This window comes from Habropoda laboriosa, unplaced genomic scaffold (genome assembly GCF_001263275.1).
Source record: "Habropoda laboriosa isolate 0110345459 unplaced genomic scaffold, ASM126327v1 scaffold176, whole genome shotgun sequence".
NCBI lineage: Eukaryota > Metazoa > Arthropoda > Insecta > Hymenoptera > Apidae > Habropoda > Habropoda laboriosa.
In genome coordinates, this window is record NW_017100321.1 from 40,059 (window position 1) to 62,395 (window position 22,337).

Consider the following 22,337-nt stretch of genomic DNA (forward strand, 5'->3'; position numbering starts at 1 on the left):
AATTTGCTTTAGTTTGCAGCAATTTGGTCTATGAGTCTATATACAGTACCACTAGTGGCAATTTTTTTCTATCAACGCAGTAATTTCTTAGCTGAAAATCTTTATACCTTGAGTAAGTTAGCAGTTAGTGCTGGTGCAGTTTTCATTGCATCATTAGCTGCCCGTGGTTGCTCTAGAGCCAACAATTCAGTATATTTAAAATTTTTAAAAACACTTGAAGAAGCACATGCATGTTATAATGCAGAAACAAAACAAGAACTCCATAAGTATGAGTTTGAATTTTGGGCATGGCCTGTAGATTGCAAATATACTGATATAGAAAGGTAAATTTTCTTCATTGTTAAAATAATAACAAGCTAATGTATATTTGAATTTTAGTCATGTTTTAAACTTGTACTTGTAGGGATGCACAAAAAGAAAAATTAACATTAGAAAAAATTGCTGCTTCTAGTGGTCGTATAAAAAGGCAAACTGGTAAAGAATTTATATTCACATTGCCTTGTAAATTTTTATCATACATTGTAGCTCACACATTTGCTATTAAGATGATATATCCTGGAAGTGTATCAATTATTAACTGGGCATTTCGTAAGTTAATAATAAAAGATCATTATTATATACAAATAGCTGTATTATACTTATTAACATAATAAACTATTAACACAGGTTCAAAACTTATGAAAGGAAGAATAGATTTGATAAAAAGTGGTGGGGCAAGGTATAAATTGTTAACTGCAGATAATAATGAAATTGATGCTATGTTCATTGACCAACGTAACAAGTAATGTAAACACTGCTAACATTTTTCTTAAAAAGTTACTTTATGACATATTACCCTTATATGTATATTGATTTTATAGAACAAGAAATGGAAATATATTAGTTGTCACATGTGAAGGAAATTGCGGTGCTTATGAAACTGGTATTATATCAACTCCATTAAGTAGGGGATATTCTGTGTTAGGGTGGAATCATCCTGGATTTGGTGGTAGTACTGTAAGTATCATTTTTGTATCAGACTTTATAACATATTTGTGCTGATGCTTTGATGAGAAGAATTGCTGTTACTTTTACATATTTTATTTAGAATTGCAAAGATGAAATTTTGGCAATGTTGCAGTTAATATCAATCATATATGTAAATTAAATATAGTTGAAGTAATGGCAAGATTTCTCCTTCAGTCAAACTATGATCATAAAATGATAACAGTAAGACATGAAAATGACTACAAAGGGTGCACCATATCCTCTACAAGAAGAGAATGCTATCGATTGCGTAATGCGCTTTGCGATCGATCACTTAAAATTTACTGAGGAACAAATAATTCTTTACGGTTGGAGTATTGGAGGATATACTGCAACTTGGGCTGCTATGAACTATCCATCTATTAAAAGTCTGGTAAGATCAATGTAGCTCACATTTTACAAAGCAGTTTTAATTAAAATAATGTTACATAAAACGTTTGTGGAGTAAAATTATCGTAATATATTTCTCAGGTATTAGACGCCACATTCGATGATGTACTTCCGTTAGCTATTATGACAATGTCCTCATCGTTAGAAGGTTTAGTACGAAACATTATCAGAGACTATTTCAATTTGAATATTGCGGAGCAATTAAATAGGTACTATAATATTTCGTTATAATATTATATAGATGTAACAAGTATGTTTTTTTTTTTTGGAAAGATATAATGGCACAGTATTGCTTATACGAAGAACGGAAGATGAAGTAGTATGTACACCTAGTAATACGTTATCAGGAAATCGAGGTAACATGTTGCTTACAAAACTTTTAATACGACGTTATCCACATCTTTTTGTGGAAACTTCAGATTGCGCTACGCTTTTAGTAAGATTCCTATCTGCTGATGTATTTACTAGAAGTAAGAAATCATTTATAAATATATTTTAAATTGATCCCTCAAAAGTACAATATAATAATATATTTTTATGTTTTATAGTATCAATAATCGAGACAGTTGATGAAAAGCAATGTTTAAAACTCATTGCAGCAGATATAGAAAAAAATGGTGGAACTGTAAATTATCCTTCTGTTCTTGGACAAGACTGTGATCCTAAAGTAAAACAACAATTAATCCTATTCCTTGTATGTATACATAGTTGACAGGAGTTTAATTCATAATAATATTTATTGACTTATATATTTGTGTTATTTTAGGCAACAATGTACATGAAGGATCAATCATCATCCCACTGTGCAGCATTAGCAGTGGATTTGTTTCATCCTGGATGGGATCCCATGTCTGCGATGTTAACAAAAGAATGAAAGTTCCGTGATATTATAATTGACTAATTACTAGGAGCTTCGTTCAAGATTCTTATTTTTACGGTAATAGGAACTTTCAAGAGTCATAATAATTTTCGATGCATTTGATGTTAAGTTTTATAAATAAGCGTTATTTATTCTATACGAATTTCAGTCTATTTTTCATATTCCAACTTGACAAAAGTACTACCTTTAACAGTAATTTTCATATTCATTACTAAAGCTCTAGTCTAGTCCAATTTTAGTACTTCTGGTTTGAGAATTGGTATCTTCAACATAAAAAGAGAATTACGATATGCACAATAATGTAATTCTTCATATAAAAAAAACTTATAAAAATTCGATGCAACATTTTTATTTTTCAAAAATTTATAATTAATTTGTATTTTTACAATTTGCAAAATATTTAAAAATAAATAGATACATCTCACATGTCCATGTTTTATAAACCAATCATATAAAAAGTATTTCGTTAATTATTACGTGCTGTGTATACGACTTAAAGCGGCTTTAAGAGAATCTTTTGAATTTTGAAACGAATCCACAATTTTTGTTCTATTTGTTTTTACTGGTAATTCTAAAAAGAATTTTAGCGTATTTCGTGTTTCATGTAAAAAGTAATCTTTTTGTATAACTAGTTCTAATGCTTTAAAACAACCTTCTAAATTCCAATCAATTTTTCCGCTGCGTTTATCCTCAGCCTAAAACAAGAAAATTGGAATTGTTTGTTTCACTTACATGAAAACTAATTACTGTAGAATACTTACTTTTATTAAGCCTAAATTGACTAATAGGGCATTATTCCAAACAGAAATCTGATCATTTTCAACTGCAAACGAACATAGCTTCGAGTATAAAGCATCTGTAAGATGTTGAGATTTCAATCTTACATCAGCATAACCACTTGTACTTAATGCTGAGACTTTCATAATTATTTTTGTAAATTCTTCGATGAACTTCAGTTCTAAAGATGTATCTGCATCTTTTGATACATTCTATAATGTAAAAGAAATGTTAAGTATGATATAGTACTAACAATATTAATAAAAAAAATTGTATTATTTACTTACTCTGGCATGATTAACGAAATCTTGTACGTCCACATTTTGCAGTAATAATAACTTCTCTCCTGTTGGTGATTTTAAAAAATCTAAGATGAATACATTTGATAGCATTACATTGCCATTTACTATTGTTTCATTATCAGCTCTATTTTCCTTGCTTTCATTTTCACTTTCACTACTTTTTTCTTCGTCTTCGTCTTCGTCTTCGTCTTCGTTTTCATCTTCATCGTTAGGTTCACTTTCTTCTTCAGTTTCAGCGTCGCTATCATCAATTAATGTACTTAATGAATCAATTCTTCCAGAAACTCTAAGATTATTACGTAAAATTTCACAACCACCTGCGCCGAAAGCATTTCCATTCAATTCTAGAGTTGATAGACGTTCTTTATCAGCCACTGCAAGAGCTATCGGACCAGCACCTTTCGTACGAATTTGATTGTAACTTAAATTAAGTACAGTGAGCGAAGGATAACTGCCTTTGACTCTTAACGCTTCCGCTAAAATTAAACCACCCTGAGTTCTGACTAGACAATCTCCCAGATTAAGCTGTTCTAAATTTTGGAAATTTGGTAATGCTTTGGCAATAGCTTGAGCTCCTTTAAATCCCACTGTATTATCATTAAGATTTAAAATTCTTAACCCAAGGTTAGAAGATAAACCATTAGCAATTTCTGTTATGCCTTGATGATATATACCATTCTGAGGCATAACAACTTCTTCTAAACTAGTTAATTTGTGAAAAACAGCTGCTAATGCTTTTGCACCTTCATTTTCAAGTCTATTTCTTCCAGCAACAAATACTTTCAATGCTAAGGGAGGTGCTCCTGAAAAAAAAAAGAATACTGCATATTTCTCAGTTTCTTTGAACAATAAACATTTAACAACAAACAAATCTTACCTGCTTTATGACAATTATCATAGCAATCTAATAATGCTTTTGCCAACATTTTGCCACCTGATATTCCAAGTCCATTATTATTTAATCTTAATACACGAAGAGTATAACACGAACTAGATGTCAAGAAATTGGCTAATCCTTGAATACCAATTGGACCAAAAGCATTATCACTTAAGTCAAGTTCATAGAGTTGAGTACCAGCATTACATAAAGCTGAACCAAGAAATTCAAGTGCTCTTGGTATTTCTGACTTTACACGACCAGTAAACATATCTTTCCAAAGGGCACGTTTTAATAAAGAACCATTTTCTTCTAATGCTTGAGCCACAGCTTTTGCAGCAAGTGGCCCTAAAGTGTTGCCTTCCAAATCTAAGTACTCCAACTGTTTGCATGCTCGTATTGCTTCAACTATTTCCAATGCTAATAAAGTAGAAAATTGTATGTTTATTTTAGATAACTTTCAAATTGTTCATACTTATTACATAAACTTATAAATGTACTTAAATATGTAGCAATAGATAACGTAAATTACAATAACGAATAATTTTAATTCAAATAAATTTACCGTCTTCTTCAGTATCTAGCTTAAGGGATTTCTTCGCAAAAGATACTCCGTTAACATCTTTGATTTCATCTTTATTTTCATCTTTGTCTTCATCTTTGTTCTCATCTTCATCATCATCTTCACTTTCTTCTTCAGTTTCGGCATCGCTATCATCAATGCTTAATGTACATAATGATTCAATTCTTCCAGAAGCTCTAAGACTATTACGTAAAATTTCACAACCACCTGTGCCAAAAGCATTTCCATTCAATTCTAGAGTTGATAGATGTTCTTTATCAGCCACGGCACGAGCTATCGGACCAGCACCCTTTGTACGAATTTGATTGTAACTTAAATTAAGTACAGTGAGCGAAGGATAGCTGCCTTTGACTTCTAACGCTTCCGCTAAAATTAAAGCGCCTTGCGTTCTAATTAGACAATCTCCCAGATTAAGTTGTTCTAAATTTTGGAAATGTGGTAATGCTATGGCAAGAGATTGAGCTCCTTTAAGTCCAATTATATTATCATTAAGATTTAAAATTCTTAACCCATGGTTAGATGATAAACCATTAGCAATTTCTGTTATGCCTTGATGATATATACCATTTTGAGACATAACAACTTCTTCTAAACTGGTTAATTTGTGAAAAAAAGTTGCTAATGCTTTTGCACCTTCATTTTCAAGTGCATTTTTTCCAGCAGCAAATACTTTCAATGCTAAGGGGGGTGTTCCTGAAAACAAAAGGAATTCTCATATATATTTTTCAATTTATTCTGTCAGCAAACATTTAACAATAAAAAATCTTACCTGCTTTATGACTATTATCATAGCAATCTAATAATGCTTTTGCCAACATTTTACCACCTGATATTCCAAGTTCATTATTATTTAGTCTTAACACACGAAGAGTATAGCACGAACTAGATGTAAAAAAATTGACTAATCCTTGAATACCATTTGGGCCAAAAGCATTATCACTTAAGTCAAGTTCATAGAGTTGAGTACCAGCATTACATAAAGCTGAACCAAGATATTCAAGTGTTTTTGGTATTTCTGTTTTTGTACAACCAGAAAATATATTTTTCCAAAGGACACGTTTTAATAGAGAACCATTTTCTTCCAATGCTCGAGCCATAGCTTCTGCAGCAAATAGTCCAAAAGTGTTGCCTTCCAAATCTAAATACTCCATATTTTTGCAGGTACGTATTGCATTAACTATTTCTAACGCTAATAAAGTAAAAAATTTTGTGTTCAGTTTATATAACCTTCAAAACGTTCATATTTATTGCATAAACTTATAAATGTACTTAAATATGTAATAATAGATAGCGCAAATTACAATAATGAATAATTTTTATTTAAATAACTCACCGTCTACTTCAGAATACTGTTTAAGGGATTTTTTTGTAAAAGATACTCCGACGCCGGCGTTATTTTGAGTAACATCTTTCAATTGATCTCCCAAATCGTTCAAATTAAATGATGACATTGTTTGCTCTGGTTATATTTAGTTACACTTCGTTATAATGAACCGTTTTCTAATATAACTTCGTCACATAGAATCTCAAGTAATTAATAATGCAAACACTATTTTAAATTACAAGAAACAGTTACTCTTAGAACTTATTCTTCTGTTAATATGAAAAGACGCGTCACACACACATTACTGAAAGCGAGCAAAGTTTACCAACTGTTTAAAAAAAAATTCATTTTACTATATATGTATATGTATTGTATAAATAATATTATTTACAAATCTCTTTACGAAGAATACTTATCTACAAAGTTATACACTATAATTGCTTATACTATTACTTATGTAATACTCTAAAAATATAAAAAACTTTAAACGTATGACAATACTACAATACAATCATATTTAGAAACGTGTTGTATATGTATATATATATATATATATAAATATCTTTGTTTACAATATAAAATTGCTATTATCAATGAGTATATACACGCGTGTCAATAGAATTGAATAAGTTTCGCGCCAAACGTAATGGCGGTGCATCTGTGTAACGTGTGTTCATAGGTATACGCCCGCAGTTGCAGTTGCTACTGCACAGTCCGCACCCGTACGTTCGCGTAGTACGTCTGAGAAAACTATCCTTATCGAAACACCGACGTGTACATATACACACATACGCGAAATCGAATTTTAAAAGCTGGGGAAACGTTGCGATGGTGAACGGGATTTCATAGGTGATAGAGGTTCGCCGTTCGCGTTGATGTGGCCGCGTCAAAAACGACCGTGCAGTTTATCGGCGAGGAAGCTGGTGGTTGTTTTGAGGCTGGAGTGTTACCCGATTAGAATGGTTGCAAGTGTCGCGCGCATCGCTGGCAACCCGTGCAGTGTTGTGCCAAAATAAATCACCGTTAGCTGTTCCTCGGGAACTGCCAGTGGACGAATGTACATCATCGTTCGGGTCCGTTTACTGGCGGCGGGACAAGCTATGTGGAATTGCGTTAGCCCGCTCTTTTGTCTCTACAAGGACTATGGGTGTCACAGCCCGCTGATGTGCATCCCGGTATTTTAAAAGCGATCGACTCTGCCGAGCGGAAGTGTTTTGCTTGGCTATCATCGTACCTACCCCTTGGAATTTTCGTTCTCCTCACTCGTTTCAATTACACCTAAAACAGGGCTGCAGCAGCACACGATTCACCGTGGTATTTTCAACAACCTTTATCCGCCCTGACGTGATTCGCCCGGTTTGCCCGCCACAGGACGGGTTATGTTTCCCACTTTCATCGGAATCCTAGGTGAGCTTTCGTTTCCTCTCGTCGTGAACGAAAGGATTACGAGAAAATATATCTTATGGATTTTTTTCTCTCCTTTAATTATTACACCGTTCCACTAGGAAGATCGATGCTTACAATTGAGAGCCCTTGTCAATGACCCCAAGTTTAGCAACAGAATCATTTTCATTGTTTTTTTCCCCTATTGTGTTACATTCTACGCAGGATATCAGTGCACGGCCGCATTTATATTCGTATTTGCGACTACTATTGTTGTCGAAATCGTCTCGCTTTATTATATATTTTGGTAGGCTTTACACAAACTTTGTTCCCTTGAAATGTAGTTTTTTTTTTAAATAAACATTCAGTTTTGTTGTGTTACTGGCATTGTTATTTTATAGTACATTGTAAAAAATTGTTCTCGTTAAAAAAGAGACAGGAATAAGTCATTATTAATAACAATATATAGCAATGTTAGGAAATTTACTGGGTACATTACTTGCTAACTTTAATGTACAAATATTTAATCAGAATGAAAAGTACAAGTTACTGAATACTTAGAAATTGAATTATAGTGTTCAGTGTATTTGTCACTTTAAAAAATTTGCAATCTATTTAATGTCATTTTTTCTTAATGGAAAATTTGGTTTCATTAAAGAAGGAATTTTTGTAGACACTGAATTATAAACATCAATCATAAAAACTTTGGTAACTAAATTGTTGTTTATATCACTTAAGAATAACAGTATAAATGATATGAGAAAAATGTGTAAATTACAACGAAATAAAAAGGTACAGAAGAAAAAAAGATTTAGATATACATTTCACTGTCAGTATTGTAAATTTAAAGTATTATATTAAAGTTGTCTGAAAAGTATCTATATGTTGTTTCATTCAAAATAATATTAAAATATATTTCTAACATATAGTACTCTGTTAAAGCAAACAGTTATTTTTTAATGCAACTATAGTTGCACTTGTCAATAAAATATAAATATGTAGTTATATATTGTGTATACATACACATACAGTTTTACCAATAAAGTTTCTGAATTGATGGTACTTTTGAACTATTCTGAGTACATGCAAAAAAAAGATATGCCAGGGATCAAAGAAACACAACATCAAGGAACTCTCAATTGTTCCTTTATTTTTTTAGACATTCAATCGTGGTGGGAGGTGCCAAGTATAGCACACTTCTGCTCATTATTTAGGGCTGCCTTCAATCTTCTGGACTTTGATATTGAGGTACCTACCTTAATGCTGACTCGTACGAGTAGGCATTGTATATGAGACTTGTTAGTATTGCTTCAGCTTCCAGGAAGTTAAATAGAACCATGCTTCAGCTTTATGTTCTTAAAGGCTTATGTATTATTTTTTCACGGTTGCATCAATTTTCTTTTAAATCATTTCTGTATTTTAAATGTACATTATTTTAGGATTTAGAAGAAGCTTTATTAACGGATGGTGGAACTGAGGGACGCTTAGTGCAGGAGCTGATAGTTAGGTTACTTGAAGGTTGTTTACCTAATGACACCCGCAATGACATTTCCACCTTTAACTATCAGATGTTTCTTCGTAGACTCTTTCGAAAGAAATGTCAGGTAAATTAGATCTTTTATCTTATACATCCATACATTTGCACATAATTGTTGAAAATATTCAATGCTTTAATTGGTTCTAGGAGTATAAATGTGAGAATCCTTTTAATACAGATGTAGATTTCGAGTTGTTGCCTCTTCGTCAAAAGGTTGAAATCCTACGTGCTCTCTGCGACTTCAGGCTTGACGCTGAAGACGTGGTATGTGTTTAAAAAAAGGTTTAGAAAAAAATTTATTTCATTGAAAATGCTCATCATAAATGTATTAACATCTTGTTCTTTCTAATTTTACAGGAGCAATCATTAAGTAATTTGGACTCGGATAGCCTGCGAGTCGAACCTTTAGGACATGATCGTAAGAATTCTGCCTACTGGTACTTTTACGGCACTCGATTATATAGGGAGGACTACATTGATACTTCTAACAGCATCTCATACAAACCGAAAAGTAAACCTAGGGATAAAAAGCGTAAAAGACGACGAAACAGAGTGGCGAAGGCGGAAGAGGAAGAGGAGGAGAAGAAGGAAGACAGTTTAATACACGGGGAAGGGAAAGAAAGTGTTTGGCAAGTTGTCTGCTTTACTCAGCAGGATTGGAGTCGTCTAGTTGAAAAATTCCGTGATTCGGTAATTGTCCTATTAAACGAGTTTATTATTTTATTCCTTAGACTCTGCTAACGATGTTATTATAATACTTAGGAGTACGATACCGAACGTAAGCTTTACCGTACTCTATCCGAGGATTTCATGCCCGAAATCCCCAAACTTTTCGATTTAAAAGAGAAACAGCAAAGACGCAAATTATTACAACGTAATAGTTCGCGAGTTCTTCGAAGTCACGAACCCACGACACAGATGGAAACAGTCATGGTTAGATCGAAGATCAAAACTAAAACAAACAAAGGGAGTAAAAAGGGGACTCAGAATTCAAAGAATGTTTATGTTAAAGAGGAGACACCTCCACCCTTACCTTCACCGCCGGTTCAAAAGAAAGGACGGCAAACTAATAATTCATTGGCTTCAGCTGTTGGTCAGATTGTGATTCACACTAGAGATGAAATGGAAGGGTTAGAAAAGAAGAAAGGCATTGGAAGTAATAGTGATGGACATTATGTGTCTTCTAATTATGGATATAAGTATGGGTATTCGTTTGGAATTGAGGAAGAAGAACGTCGAGTTGGAATGCATAAGGTTCTTGAAAGTCTGAAGGATCATGTGGATGCTTGGCCATTCGTTGATCCGGTGGACGAAGAATATGCCCCAAGGTATAAAATATTAGAATTAGAATTAATTACTGTGAACTTATTGAAATGTTCTTAATATTATTGTTCAACATAGGTACTATAGCGTGGTACGAAAACCTATGGATCTTAGTACAATGGAAGAGAAACTCGAAAATGGTTTATATAAAAGTTTAAGTGAATTTAAACGTGATTTTCGACTTATAGTAGATAATTGTAGGCAATACAATGGCTCCGATAATGGTTAGTGGTTTTTATTTTCAACAATTTGTTATCAAGCAGCACTAATAGTTATTTTTTAACATAAATATTATTTTGTTATATCACAGAGTATACAGAAATGGCATTCAATCTTAGGGAAGCTTTTGATAAAGCTGTGAATCGTTATTTGGAATCAGAAACATCTAGCGACGAGGATCCTTCGTCACCGAAATCATTTCTTGCTGCTCCTGCATCTCCATCGTGTCCTTCTCGCGTTTCATCTCCGCATCAAAATAGAAAACGTTCGAAAAAGTCCACTAAAAAGTCGAAATCATACAAATCAGAAAGTAAAGGAAAGTCCAAATCGAATGATAAGAATGATGAGGAAGAGAAACGAGGGAAAAATTATAAGCTTCCGAAGAAAAAGAGAGGGAAGAAAAAAAGTAAAAGGGCAAAAGACGAAGAATCTGTGAACGAGGAAGAGCAAAAAGAACAAGAGAGCGAGGATGCCATCTCTGAATCAAGTATTGTTACGTCCAAAAGAAGAAAACACGTTGACGGGAATAATTTATTGTTAAAAACCAAAAAGCTGTCATCCAAAGAATCGGAGGAGTTTAAGAAGATAGATAAAAAAATTAGTAAAGAACGTCATCAACAAAAGAAAGAAGCGGAAAGTGTGCGGCCGATAAAGGAAACGAAAGAGAATAAGAAGCGAAAAGAAGACTTCGAGGAAGATTACGAGCCCCTAGTCATCGCGAAAAGTAAAAGTAGAAAAATCGAAAAGAAAGAACTCGAAGAGACCGAAATATTTACGGACAATGCAAAGAAGAACAAAGTGAAGAAAAATGAATCACACGAAGAGGAAGTACCGCAGGAAAATAAGGACAAGTCACAGCATATCAAAGTTAAGAAAAGTCGGAGAAAGGAAAAAACGGGGTTGAAAGTTTTAAAATCTGACGAGAAGTTTGAGAAGAGCCGTGCAAAGGACAAAGAGAAAAAATCAAAACAGAAAAACGATGAACTAAAAAATGGCGAAATATCGAGTGAAATAGATTCCAAAGATTTAGATCTAGAAAGTAATGTAGATTCAAAAGAAACCAATATGTCTAAGAAAATTCCTGCATTTATAGGTGATAAAGATATAGAATCGTTGGACGGTTTAAAGGATAAGATAAGCGAAAGACGACGAGAGGAAAAGTTGAAAAATGAGAAAGAGAAACAGAAGAAAACAGTGAAAAGCGACCTTCACAATATGTATTCAAAAAAAGTGCCTTCAAATGGTAGTACCTTTCACGACAGCGATAAAGCCAGCGCGAAACGACCAAAGTTAAAAAAAGGAATAAAAGAAGAAAAAGTTCCTACCATGGAAGATCCTGTCAAGACTCAAGACCAAGAAGTCACCGAGACTAAGAAAGTAAAAGTAGTTCAGACCAAGCATACCAAAGGATTTGGAAAAGAAGAAAGTTCGATACAAGCATTAAATCAGGCAACAGAGCAAACACTTCATGTAAGAATATTTTACATTTCACGTTTATATGATATAGATAGATGTAACGTAATGTTTTATATATATGTGTGTGTTTGCGTGTGTGTGTATATATATAATCATATTTTGTTTATTTTTACCACTAAATAGGATATCAACAAATGGTTAGATGACGCACCAAGACTATCTGAATTTTCTTCAGGGAGTGATTCACCAATATTTCATTCTTCGTCCGTTGAATCTGGTCGGGCAGGTCCAAAAGTAGAAGCACCAAGAAAACGACCAAGTTCTATTAAAATTTTCGGTCCCCACGGACCTAGCAGACCAAAAAAAATTCAACGTACAATAGATCGTTTGCAACCTGGAAAAAGTAAGGGAAATTTACTCCTGAAGAAACCGTTGAACTTGCCTAACTCTAACACCACCGAAACGGCGGTGCAATTGACCAGTGATAACGATCAAACGAACAAGAGCACGGACGAAGAACCAAAACTTAGTCTAGGAACTGTCTTGAAAAACGTGGATTCCATACAGTTAATTTGTAAGAGCTTAGTTTCGTCGCCTAATCCTAATTTATCGAATGATGACGAAGAAGAAGACCACAATACTCTTCCTGCAATTCCGGTGTCTAGTCTTAAAGAAGAAAAATCGTCCGGTGTAACGGTGGCACAAACACCTGTCGTAGAAGAGTCTAAAGATAACCAATCTAGTGTAAAGGACACACAAAAGCCAAAAGCAGCGACACCTAATTTGAGTGCGTGGTTCAAAGCGTTCGGGGCTCCGAAATCGAAAAAGAAAGATGAGGAATCAGAGGACGGTATGGTGAAGAAAGATGGTGAGTTGCAGGAAGTGTTTTGTGGTAGACAAAGAAGAATGAGTACCGGTGGTAGTAGTGTAAGCGAGTCTGTTTCGAGTTTCTCTCAAGAATCACCACCTGGACGTTCAGGTCGGTCTCCGCAAGGGCAGCCTATAATAGCATCGGTCGAACCACAAATAAGAGGAGCTGGATTTTATCAGGACGCTTTATCGACGGGAAGTAGTCCGTACAATAGCCCTTATTATGCTACACCTCCAAGATACAGCGCTCAGTTGCCGCCCACTCCATCACCACAAAACCATCCTCTGTCTCCAGCTTATCCATCGTCGTCTTACGAGCAGGCACCTCTTTACTCCCAGGTACCACAACAACAGACCCAACAGTCACATCAAACGTTTCAAAAATCACCTCAGGAGAATTCTGGGGATGTATATCATCAGTTATCACCTACGTTTCCACAACGTTCCCCGCAAACTAATTTCCCACAAAATTCAACCCAAAACGAACCTTACAATCAACAGTTGCAATCATCTAATCAAAGTCAATCTCCTGTTTATTCGCAGCATTCACCGCAACCGATCCAACAGGTATATCCTCAGCCGTCTCCCCAGCCACCACCGTCGAATTATTCGCAACCATCGCCGCAGCAACCAGCCACAGCCAAATATTCACAACTCTCTCCGCAGCAGAACGCTACCAATTACTCTCAACCATCGCCACAAGCATCCAATTATTCTCAAGCTTCGCCTCAGCAGCCACATTCACCTTACTCTCAAGCTTCTCCTCAACCTCCTCCGAATTACTCTCAACCATCTCCGCAACAGCAACCTTCTCCATATGCACAATCTCCGCAACAATCATCCGGATATTCTCAGCTCTCCCCTCAGCCACCTTCGAATTATTCTCAACCCTCGCCTCAACCACCTTCTACTTATTCTCAACCTTCACCACAACCACCTTCCAATTATTCCCAACCTTCGCCTCAACCGCCTTCTAATTATTCCCAACCTTCCCCTCAACCGCCTTCCAATTATTCCCAACCCTCGCCTCAACCACCTTCCAATTATTCCCAACCCTCGCCTCAACCACCTTCCAATTATTCCCAACCCTCACCTCAACCACCTGCCAATTATTCTCAGCCATCACCCCAACCACCTGCCAATTATTCTCAGCCGTCACCCCAACCGCCTCCTGTATATCCACAGCAGTCTCAGCCTGCAAACTTCTCCCACCCCTCACCCCAAACGCATTCTACCGGTTACGCGCAATCCTCACCTCAACCTCTCACAGCAGCTTACTCCCAATCTTCTCCACAGCCGCGAAATTATTCTCAGCCATCGCCACAACAAATACAAACTTTTCCTCAGCACTCCCCACAAGCACCTCAGTCCTCCTATTCTCAATCCTCACCACAAAACACGTCATACTCTCAGCCATCGCCGCAACAACCCGTCAAGTATTCTCAGCCTTCTCCCCAGCAGCCTGCTAATTACTCTCACTCGATACACTCACCTCAAACACCTCAAAACTACTCGCAGATGTCTCCCCAGCAAGCACCACCTAGTAATTACTCACAGCCTTCGCCGTCGCCTCAACAATCGCGTAATTACTCTCAGCCATCACAGTCACCACAACAATCCCGTAATTATACTCAACCATCACCGTCACCCCAACAGTCTCACTACTCGCAACCATGTCCTTCGCCTCAGCAAACCCGCAATTACTCCCAGCCATCGCCTCAACAAAAATCCTCTGTGTGCGCGTCACAGTCATCGCAGCAACAGCAGCCCTCAAGTTACTCGCAGCCGTCTCCACAGCAGCAGAGTACAAATTATAGTCTGCAACCGCCATCTTCACAGACGAAGAACACCGAAAATTATCCTCAGACTGCGACAACACCTTCGAACTACTCCCATGGATATAAACAAAATCATTCTTATATACAATCTTCAACAGCACCACCGTCGACGATTAGCGAAACGGAACATCGAACGGATTATCTTAAGTCCAGTAGTGGTGAAAAGCCTTCAACAACGGAACAGCAGAGAAATTTCACTGTACCACCTGAGGCGGCATCGTTAAATCTGAACACTAACCACCAGATATATCAGTCGCCGAATCAGTACTCGCCAACGTTCGGTAATAATTATCCGAATATCGATCTTCAGAGGTCCGTCTCGAGGCACGGCAGTCAAGAGCAGACACAGCAACAACAACAATCGTCCCAGGAACGGGCAAGCTTTACCGATCTCAGCAATTCTCTGAACGCTCAAAAGTACGCTCAGCAACGGTCGTTCCTTGGTAAAACAACAAGCACAAGTGAGCAGTTGTCGACGCAGGACCAGTCGCAAATATTAGCATTCCAGCAAAACCTGACTGCGCACGAATCCCTCTATCCTAGCGGTTTTCAACCGTCCGGATACCCAATGCCAAATTCCAGACCGGTGTATCCCAGTCCGCACTATTTCGACGCAAGCTCGAAGGGTGGCGCCAGTAGCGGGGCAGCGAATTCTTCGACCAGTAATTTGCAACCGGTGAAGAAACGCATTTACAATGAATCGTCCACCGAGGCGTCTCGAGGTTTGACACAAGAGACCGCAGCGAGAACAAGCCAAGAGCAATTCGGTTTCGATCCTATAATGGCGTTACCGCAACCAGAGGCAGTCTCAGCTAGTCAATTTGACGCCGCGTTTGTTGGGACCTTGGCCGATTCTGTGGCAACGAATCCAGCGTATGCTCGATTAGGTCTGGGTCTGGTGGGTCGTTCAAGTAAAGAGCAGCAACAACTGTTGACTATTCCACGGCCGCCACCAACGAAACCGGAACACCTGGCGTACGCGCGCAGTCCAGCATCTGGAGCTGCAGAGCTAGATCTAAATCTACTTCAAAGTTTACAAACGGCAGCGGCAAAAAACTCACAGGGTATCTTGTCGATGTCGTCTCGTAGAGGTGGAGAAACATCGGCAGCCAGTTCTACGTCAGCGCCAGTGAAAACGAAGAAGAGCAGGAAAAGCAAACAGCAACAGCAAGAGCAGCAGAACGTTGCAAGTGTTTCGTCGGCGGTTAGTACCGAAACGCAATCTAGCTCCGGTATACCCGGTTTCCCGCAATACACAGGAACATCCGCTGATTCGATCAGTTTGAAGAACACCACCATGGTGCCACCAGCTGGAAGTGCCTTCAACTTCGCCGCATCTACCAGCACCACGACCAGTTCACCGTTCTACGATAAGGACGCAACAGCTGCTGCGGCGGCGTTCGCATTTCTAGATGAATTTCGAAATCCAAACAGTTACTACAGTATGGCATTGAGACAACAACAACAGCAGCAGCAACAACAAGTGCCACCAGTCACGGACACCACGCAGCAAGCCTGTAACAAGCTGAGCAATCAACCACCACGAAACTATCCGCCTCATCCTTTCCTTCATTCTGCTCAGAGATCAGCTGCTTACGGTCCACCGGTGTCGGCTTATGTGACACCTCACGGGCCAAATTTAACGATGGACCCAACTGCCTATCAACAGTACATTCATTCCTTGTACGCGCTTCAACCGCCGCCGCATCATCATCGACCGTCCTGGCTTTAGCCGTTAGAATCTTTGTAACGGGCGTTTTGAAACGTTTACATGCGACATTACGGTGGACACACCGTCTCTTTGACAAGCTCGACAAAATGGTATTTAGAAACTGGAGTGCTAACGGTGATATAGTTGTTTTGTTTTATACCGATCGAGTTACGTTCGTTGTGAGATAGAATTTTTTCGTTTACCGTCGGACAACATGTGCACGGTTGCGATAGAAACTTTCAACGAAACATCATAGGATGCTCTGTTTGCAATTGTAAATACTGTTTCACCTAACTTTGTCTCTCTTTCTCTGTGCAACCATAATCAGAGCTTTCTTCTCTCGAGAAACAGAAAAAAACGGTCCCGATGTTTTTCTCATTTAATTATTTGACTAAGGGTTTCAGGGAAGGGTGAATCATGACGTGTTATGACGTCATTGAAATCTTTTTAAGTTTTATTTATCAATAGATTTATTTATTTCTTGTTAATCTATGAATGATCGTTCCCCGTATATTTTATTGTTTTATTTTCATAAACGAATTTCTATATTCGTTTTCTTTTTCCGAAGAAAAATCTCGGTACTGTAATAAGGATGGAAAAAGGTTCTGATTACGTTGATTTCCTTGAGATCGTCGAAGCACCGTAAACTCGTGAACGTCAAGCAGTAAAAGGATTGCGCGAAAGATGTTCAGTTTATCTTCTTTTTTTCCTCTGTTTCTTTCTATGTGTAAATATTGTTTTACTGATTGACTAGCGAACAACGGATTTTTAAAGCTCTCTCTGTCTCTCTCTCCCTTTGGAATCAGGATGTCGGTCTTTCCCGTTCTCCGCATTTTTTTCCATTTTTATCGAGACCATATGAATATCTTTGACATTTTTACACGATAATATCAAAAAAAAAAGTTTACCTTTTAATAGGTAATCTGCTATGTAGTCATATGTACATAAAGAATAAGCCTACTTTGTGTAGGAATTTTTGATAGTTTTTTCTAATGACTAGTCGACAGCTTAGACGTAAGTTCAGTCGCTAGTGCCGGAAGTAACCTTCTATCAAAAGTTCCTCTGTCTGCTGCGCTCTTAAATGGCGTCCCTTTCTCTTTCTCGATCTATCGAAATGTGAACCATGCAATATTCGATTTCTTTGACGTGAAGAAAATTACGGACCGATCGTGACAGTGCTCGTAATTCTCTTGGCTGTCGGAAACTTTTTTTTACATTTTTTTTTGTGTTCGAAAGAAAGCTGCTAGACATGCAAGAAACTTAGAGGTATACGTGACTTCTGATTTCAATGGATTTCTGTACGATATCGAACGCACTGTTACTGGTGTATCTTATGTAGAGTATATAGATTCGTTTAGTGCGTAAGCTAGAAATTCGTTTCTTTGTATATAAAATACATATCCTTCATAGACGATGTGCTCGATGTAAAGAAAGATCTGCAAAGTCAAAGACCTTGTAGAATCGTCCGCGGTAGATTAATGAAAAAAAAGAAAAAAACGGGAAAATGTAGGAAAATAGATGAGAGCGTAAAAGATGTGTGTGCGTGCTGCATCGTGTGTTTGTGAACGCGCGTGCGTGTCGCTAATGTGCGTCGTATCCCATGGATGAGGACAAAATAAAGTGTAATACACCGCAATCATACATTAACCCACCTTATTGCTAAAAGAACAGAAGGAAGCGGTATATTAAAACTTATAAATATATACATATATATTGTAAATGTATATTGTAAATGTATGGATGACAGATTAAAGCACAGTTTGTTACAAACTTGTCTTGGATATTTTGAACATATTGATTTATGTATTTACAAAATTTATTTAGTTTTTTGTTTCTAGGATTTTTGTACAAAAAAGAAGAAAGAAATAGAAGTATAGGAATTTAATTAAATTTCATGTACATGCTATATTCGATACGTATAGTAGTTTTATAATATATTGATTACATATACTTTTACCAAAACTTAAAAATAGCTCAAAAGTTGAAAATTACATATTTGACATGCAGTATTTCTTACTAAATAAAAACAGTTATATAATTGTATGCCGCGTGTCATATCTGTTAGTGTGTGAGTATCATGTATCAATAAACTTATAGTGTCATATAAATTAGTTCAATCGTTCGGGTCGAAGATTTTAAGTCATTGTTGAAAGTGTTAATTTTGACGTTCGCTTGCCAGTAAGAGTTTGATATGATCGATACACCAACAAATGTTTGCTTTACAATATGTGTTATCTTAATTTATGATATGTTCTTTATAATTGACAAAACGTACGATAAGAAATACTGAAAAAGAAGGTAATTACAATACGTAAAAACTTTTATGACTGTAGAAAATTTAATCTTCTCGATGTGCATAATATGAAACATAATAGTATAGGCGGAATGCGAATATGATATTTACGAGATCCACCTCTTTGCAATCTACATTTTCTGCAAATACAGCAAGTGGAATTTATGATTTCAGTAGAAGAAGTGGTAAAGTGTTTCTGAGCAAAGTGCACGTGGAACGAAAAATTATAGGCTATTTGTATCAGATAATTTGAAGCCTTCTTTATGAGTAAATGTGTTACGTGATTTAAGAATTGGTTACCAGAGTATGTATTCTTTAAAAAATTATTTTCATATGTTCATTTTTAATTTTAAAAACAAATTTATGTGCATCAATATACATAATTACTATTATCTTAATTTTGAAAACATCCAGTTTTAAAATAAAATCTTTCGAATTTAATCTAAATTGATTTTAATATTGATAAATGTGTCGGACATCGTTGATATGCAACAATTAAAGCAGTTATTCAGTAATGTATATCATTTTCAGATAGTAGTTTGTATCCTTAACCTATTGTGTGGCACAACTATAATATTCTCAAAATGTTTGAAAACGTAAATAAGGACTTCCTACCAATAAAAGCACATTATTTTTTATTCAATGCAGGTAAGTAGATTGCATTACATTTTAAATATTCAGCTACATCTTGTGGAGTATCATACATAATTAAATTTTTATTTTTTAGCTACTGGACCAGTAGTGCCATTTTTACCAACAATAGCAAAACAGTTGGGTTTCTCTGGATTTTTAGTGGGCACAATATACACAATATTACCAATCTCTGGTTTAGTAGCAAAACCTTTATTTGGGGCCTTAGCTGATAAATTTAAAATTCATAAAATATTACTTTTAATATTTCAAACTATAGTTGCAATAGCTATGTTTACAATACACTTTATACCTGAAATAGACAATAATGCAAATTATACTCTTATTTGTGATGGTGATGCATCTCTACAGATATGCTCAAAAACGGGATTTTCTCAGAAAATTATAAATAATGTGACAACAGACACCATACATATGAATGTATCCTGTCAAGTAAAGTTCCTTTTATATTGATTTTATAAAACAAAAAGTATTTTTATTTTTTCAGTACACAACATATGAATTAATTTATATTCTATGCATGTTTTAGGTATCCTGCAAAGCCTCGCAAGATATGTACACAGAGATCTGTTCAAATTGGAAAGCATCTCAATTTTGTGATTTAGCAAATTCAAGTATTATTTCTGATACAGATAAATTTGATTTTATTTTAACATTCGACAAGTTTCATGATCTTTATGTAAGATGCTACTTACACAATTGCTTATACTTGTTAATGAACAGTAAAAATATTGTTAACTGTTTTATTTTACAGATAGAAAAATGCATGTATTTACATATTTTCTCTGCCCAATTCTCAGACAATATACCACACAAACCAGCTTGTAAAAATTATGTAAGAACATTTTGTTCAGCTACATGTCATAATAATCCAACTTTTAATCAGTTATTGCACGAAGCTGAAGTTTCTGAAAAGTCTAAGCAAAATTCAACTTACCAATTTCATTCATTTTTGTGGGCAACTATAATAAGCTGGGTTGGAATGGCAGTTGTAGTTAGCATAGCTGATACTATATGTTTTAATCTCTTTGGTTAGTACCATATAAATGATTTGAGTACTTAATATTTTTCTCACACTTATGAATTATAGGAAATGAAAAGAACAAGGAATATGGAAAACAAAAAATGTGGGGCAGCATTGGTTTTGGTATTTTTGGAATAAGTGCAGGATATTTGGTAGATGTTTTTAGTGAAGGAAAGCTTGAGAAAGATTATACCTGTATATTTTATATCATGTTAGTCATTATGATTTTTGACATTATTGTATCGACAACTTTAAGAAAGGTACAATCATTTTAACATATCTAATGTTATGAATAAATAAAAGTTTAGATAGTACAGAAGTCTGATACTTCTTACTTATCAAAAGTATAAAAAATTGTCAGGTAATGGGAGAAAGCAGTATCGTTACAGAAAAATCCAGAATGCTCCGAGGATGAACCGTCGATATTGTGGGAACTAGTCACCGTCTTTAAAGATGGTAATGTGTTGGTATTTGGATGGTGGTGCATAGGTGCTGGAATGTGTACCAGTGTAGTATGGAATTTTCTATTTTGGTACACTGAAGATTTAGCGGGTAGTTCTCAAATAACGCGGCTGAAAACTTTACAAGGCCTTTTGACCGGTATACAGTGTTTTTTAGGAGAACTGCCATTTAATTTTATCTCAGGAAGTGTATTACGAAAATTGGGCCATGTAAATGTTATGAGTTTAGTTTTATTGATTTATGCAATTAGGTAAGCAATTAAGTTTCCTTCAAGTATTTAATTTAATTTTGTACTAATAGTTATCTCTTTTTTTTTTAGATTTATGGCATATAGTACTGTATCAAATCCATGGTGGTTTTTAATTATTGAAGTACTTCATGGACCAACCTTAGGTCTTTGTTGGCCTACAATGGTATCATATGGTGATAAGGTAACACCACCTGGCAGTAAAGCTACTATACAAGGATTCATTGGTGCTGTATTTGAAGGAATTGGTTAGTAATAGTAAGTTAATTACGAAAACTTTACTACTTTATATAATTGATATGTATATACTAATAATTATTTTTAGGAGTATCAAGCGGTAGTTTAATATGCGGATGGTTAATAGACACATACGGTGGTGTTACAATGTTAAGAGCATTTTCAGTAGGTACTTTACTGTGGTTAACATGCTTTTGGCTCATTCAGTTGTTACTACAAAAACTGAAAAAATCGTCGATACAGATGGGGCATAATCGTGAGTAACGATTATGTGGTTAGATAGCAATATAACAAGAATAATTTTGGGTACTTAAAGAAACTTCTTTTAATTGGAGAAAAATATTTTTTATTTATTAATCTTTTCCAGATTTGGCAAATTACGCCAATCCAGATGATGCAATTAATATGACTATGAGTCGCGAATTAGAAACTTATTTTAAAGAATGAACAAATGACAAGATGATAATTTTTAGATATTTGATATATTCGTAACTTGTTTACTTAGATACGACTGTTTCAAATGTAAAAAGTGTGCTTTTCATGTGATCATTGGACAGTTTAATTAACACATTCGTGACTCATCCTTCTGTCATTCACCGCAACATTTTATAGATAAATATTGATTGTTCAGTATTATGTAGTTAATGTAAATCTTATCGTATTCGATAATATATTCATTTTTTCTAGAATTAAGTGATTTTTTTCTTCTTTTTCCACTGATAAATATAAGAAAAAAGAGTAGTTTTACAAATGGAAATGATAAGTAAAGTGTCACCGGTACGTAATGAAGGGAAGTAATGTAAGGATTTGTTTAGTTGAGACATATAAAATTGCTCACAAAATATCTCAACCATTTATTCATTGTGAATTCATTTCTCAAGAGTGAAATCATATCATGCTAGTAATTTTATTAATTACCAGTGTATTTTCAATTATTTATCGAAATCACGCGATAATAATATTTTTA

The 22,337-nt window shown here is 35.5% G+C and overlaps 4 protein-coding genes across 4 annotated transcripts in view; 3 read left to right on the top strand and 1 right to left on the bottom strand.

Moving 5' to 3' along the window:
* The window catches only part of LOC108574195 (protein ABHD16A), a 3,000-nt gene extending 710 nt beyond the window's left edge, over positions 1–2,290 (top strand). The window contains exons 3-11 of the mRNA XM_017936731.1: positions 13–323; positions 404–588; positions 667–781; positions 861–996; positions 1,235–1,399; positions 1,498–1,625; positions 1,690–1,886; positions 1,965–2,110; positions 2,183–2,290. Of these exons, the coding sequence (XP_017792220.1) occupies positions 13–323; positions 404–588; positions 667–781; positions 861–996; positions 1,235–1,399; positions 1,498–1,625; positions 1,690–1,886; positions 1,965–2,110; positions 2,183–2,290 (1,491 nt within the window). The remainder of the gene's footprint in view (positions 1–12; positions 324–403; positions 589–666; positions 782–860; positions 997–1,234; positions 1,400–1,497; positions 1,626–1,689; positions 1,887–1,964; positions 2,111–2,182) is intronic.
* Positions 2,291–2,769: 479 nt separating this feature from the next.
* Positions 2,770–6,424, bottom strand: LOC108574269 (ran GTPase-activating protein 1). The gene is made up of 7 exons (XM_017936829.1): positions 6,169–6,424; positions 5,605–6,024; positions 4,818–5,528; positions 4,253–4,672; positions 3,361–4,178; positions 3,058–3,285; positions 2,770–2,991 (listed from the first exon to the last, which is right to left on the bottom strand). Exons 1-7 carry the CDS (start codon positions 6,284–6,286, stop codon positions 2,770–2,772), a joined length of 2,937 nt encoding a protein of 978 aa, XP_017792318.1. The 5' UTR covers positions 6,287–6,424.
* Positions 6,425–7,523: 1,099 nt separating this feature from the next.
* On the top strand, positions 7,524–16,477 carry LOC108574347 (serine/arginine repetitive matrix protein 2). The gene is made up of 9 exons (XM_017936921.1): positions 7,524–7,566; positions 8,702–8,790; positions 8,982–9,146; positions 9,227–9,343; positions 9,437–9,769; positions 9,842–10,407; positions 10,481–10,626; positions 10,713–12,091; positions 12,221–16,477. The coding sequence occupies exons 1-9, from the start codon at positions 7,539–7,541 to the stop codon at positions 16,475–16,477; spliced, it is 7,080 nt and encodes a 2,359-aa protein (XP_017792410.1). The 5' UTR covers positions 7,524–7,538.
* Positions 16,478–18,673: 2,196 nt separating this feature from the next.
* LOC108574290 (major facilitator superfamily domain-containing protein 6) lies at positions 18,674–21,965 on the top strand. The gene is made up of 11 exons (XM_017936856.1): positions 18,674–18,754; positions 18,924–19,053; positions 19,281–19,397; positions 19,477–19,832; positions 19,930–20,079; positions 20,155–20,431; positions 20,491–20,684; positions 20,814–21,136; positions 21,206–21,381; positions 21,459–21,626; positions 21,738–21,965. Exons 3-11 carry the CDS (start codon positions 19,334–19,336, stop codon positions 21,815–21,817), a joined length of 1,788 nt encoding a protein of 595 aa, XP_017792345.1. The 5' UTR covers positions 18,674–18,754; positions 18,924–19,053; positions 19,281–19,333; the 3' UTR covers positions 21,818–21,965.
* Positions 21,966–22,337: the final 372 nt, after the last annotated feature.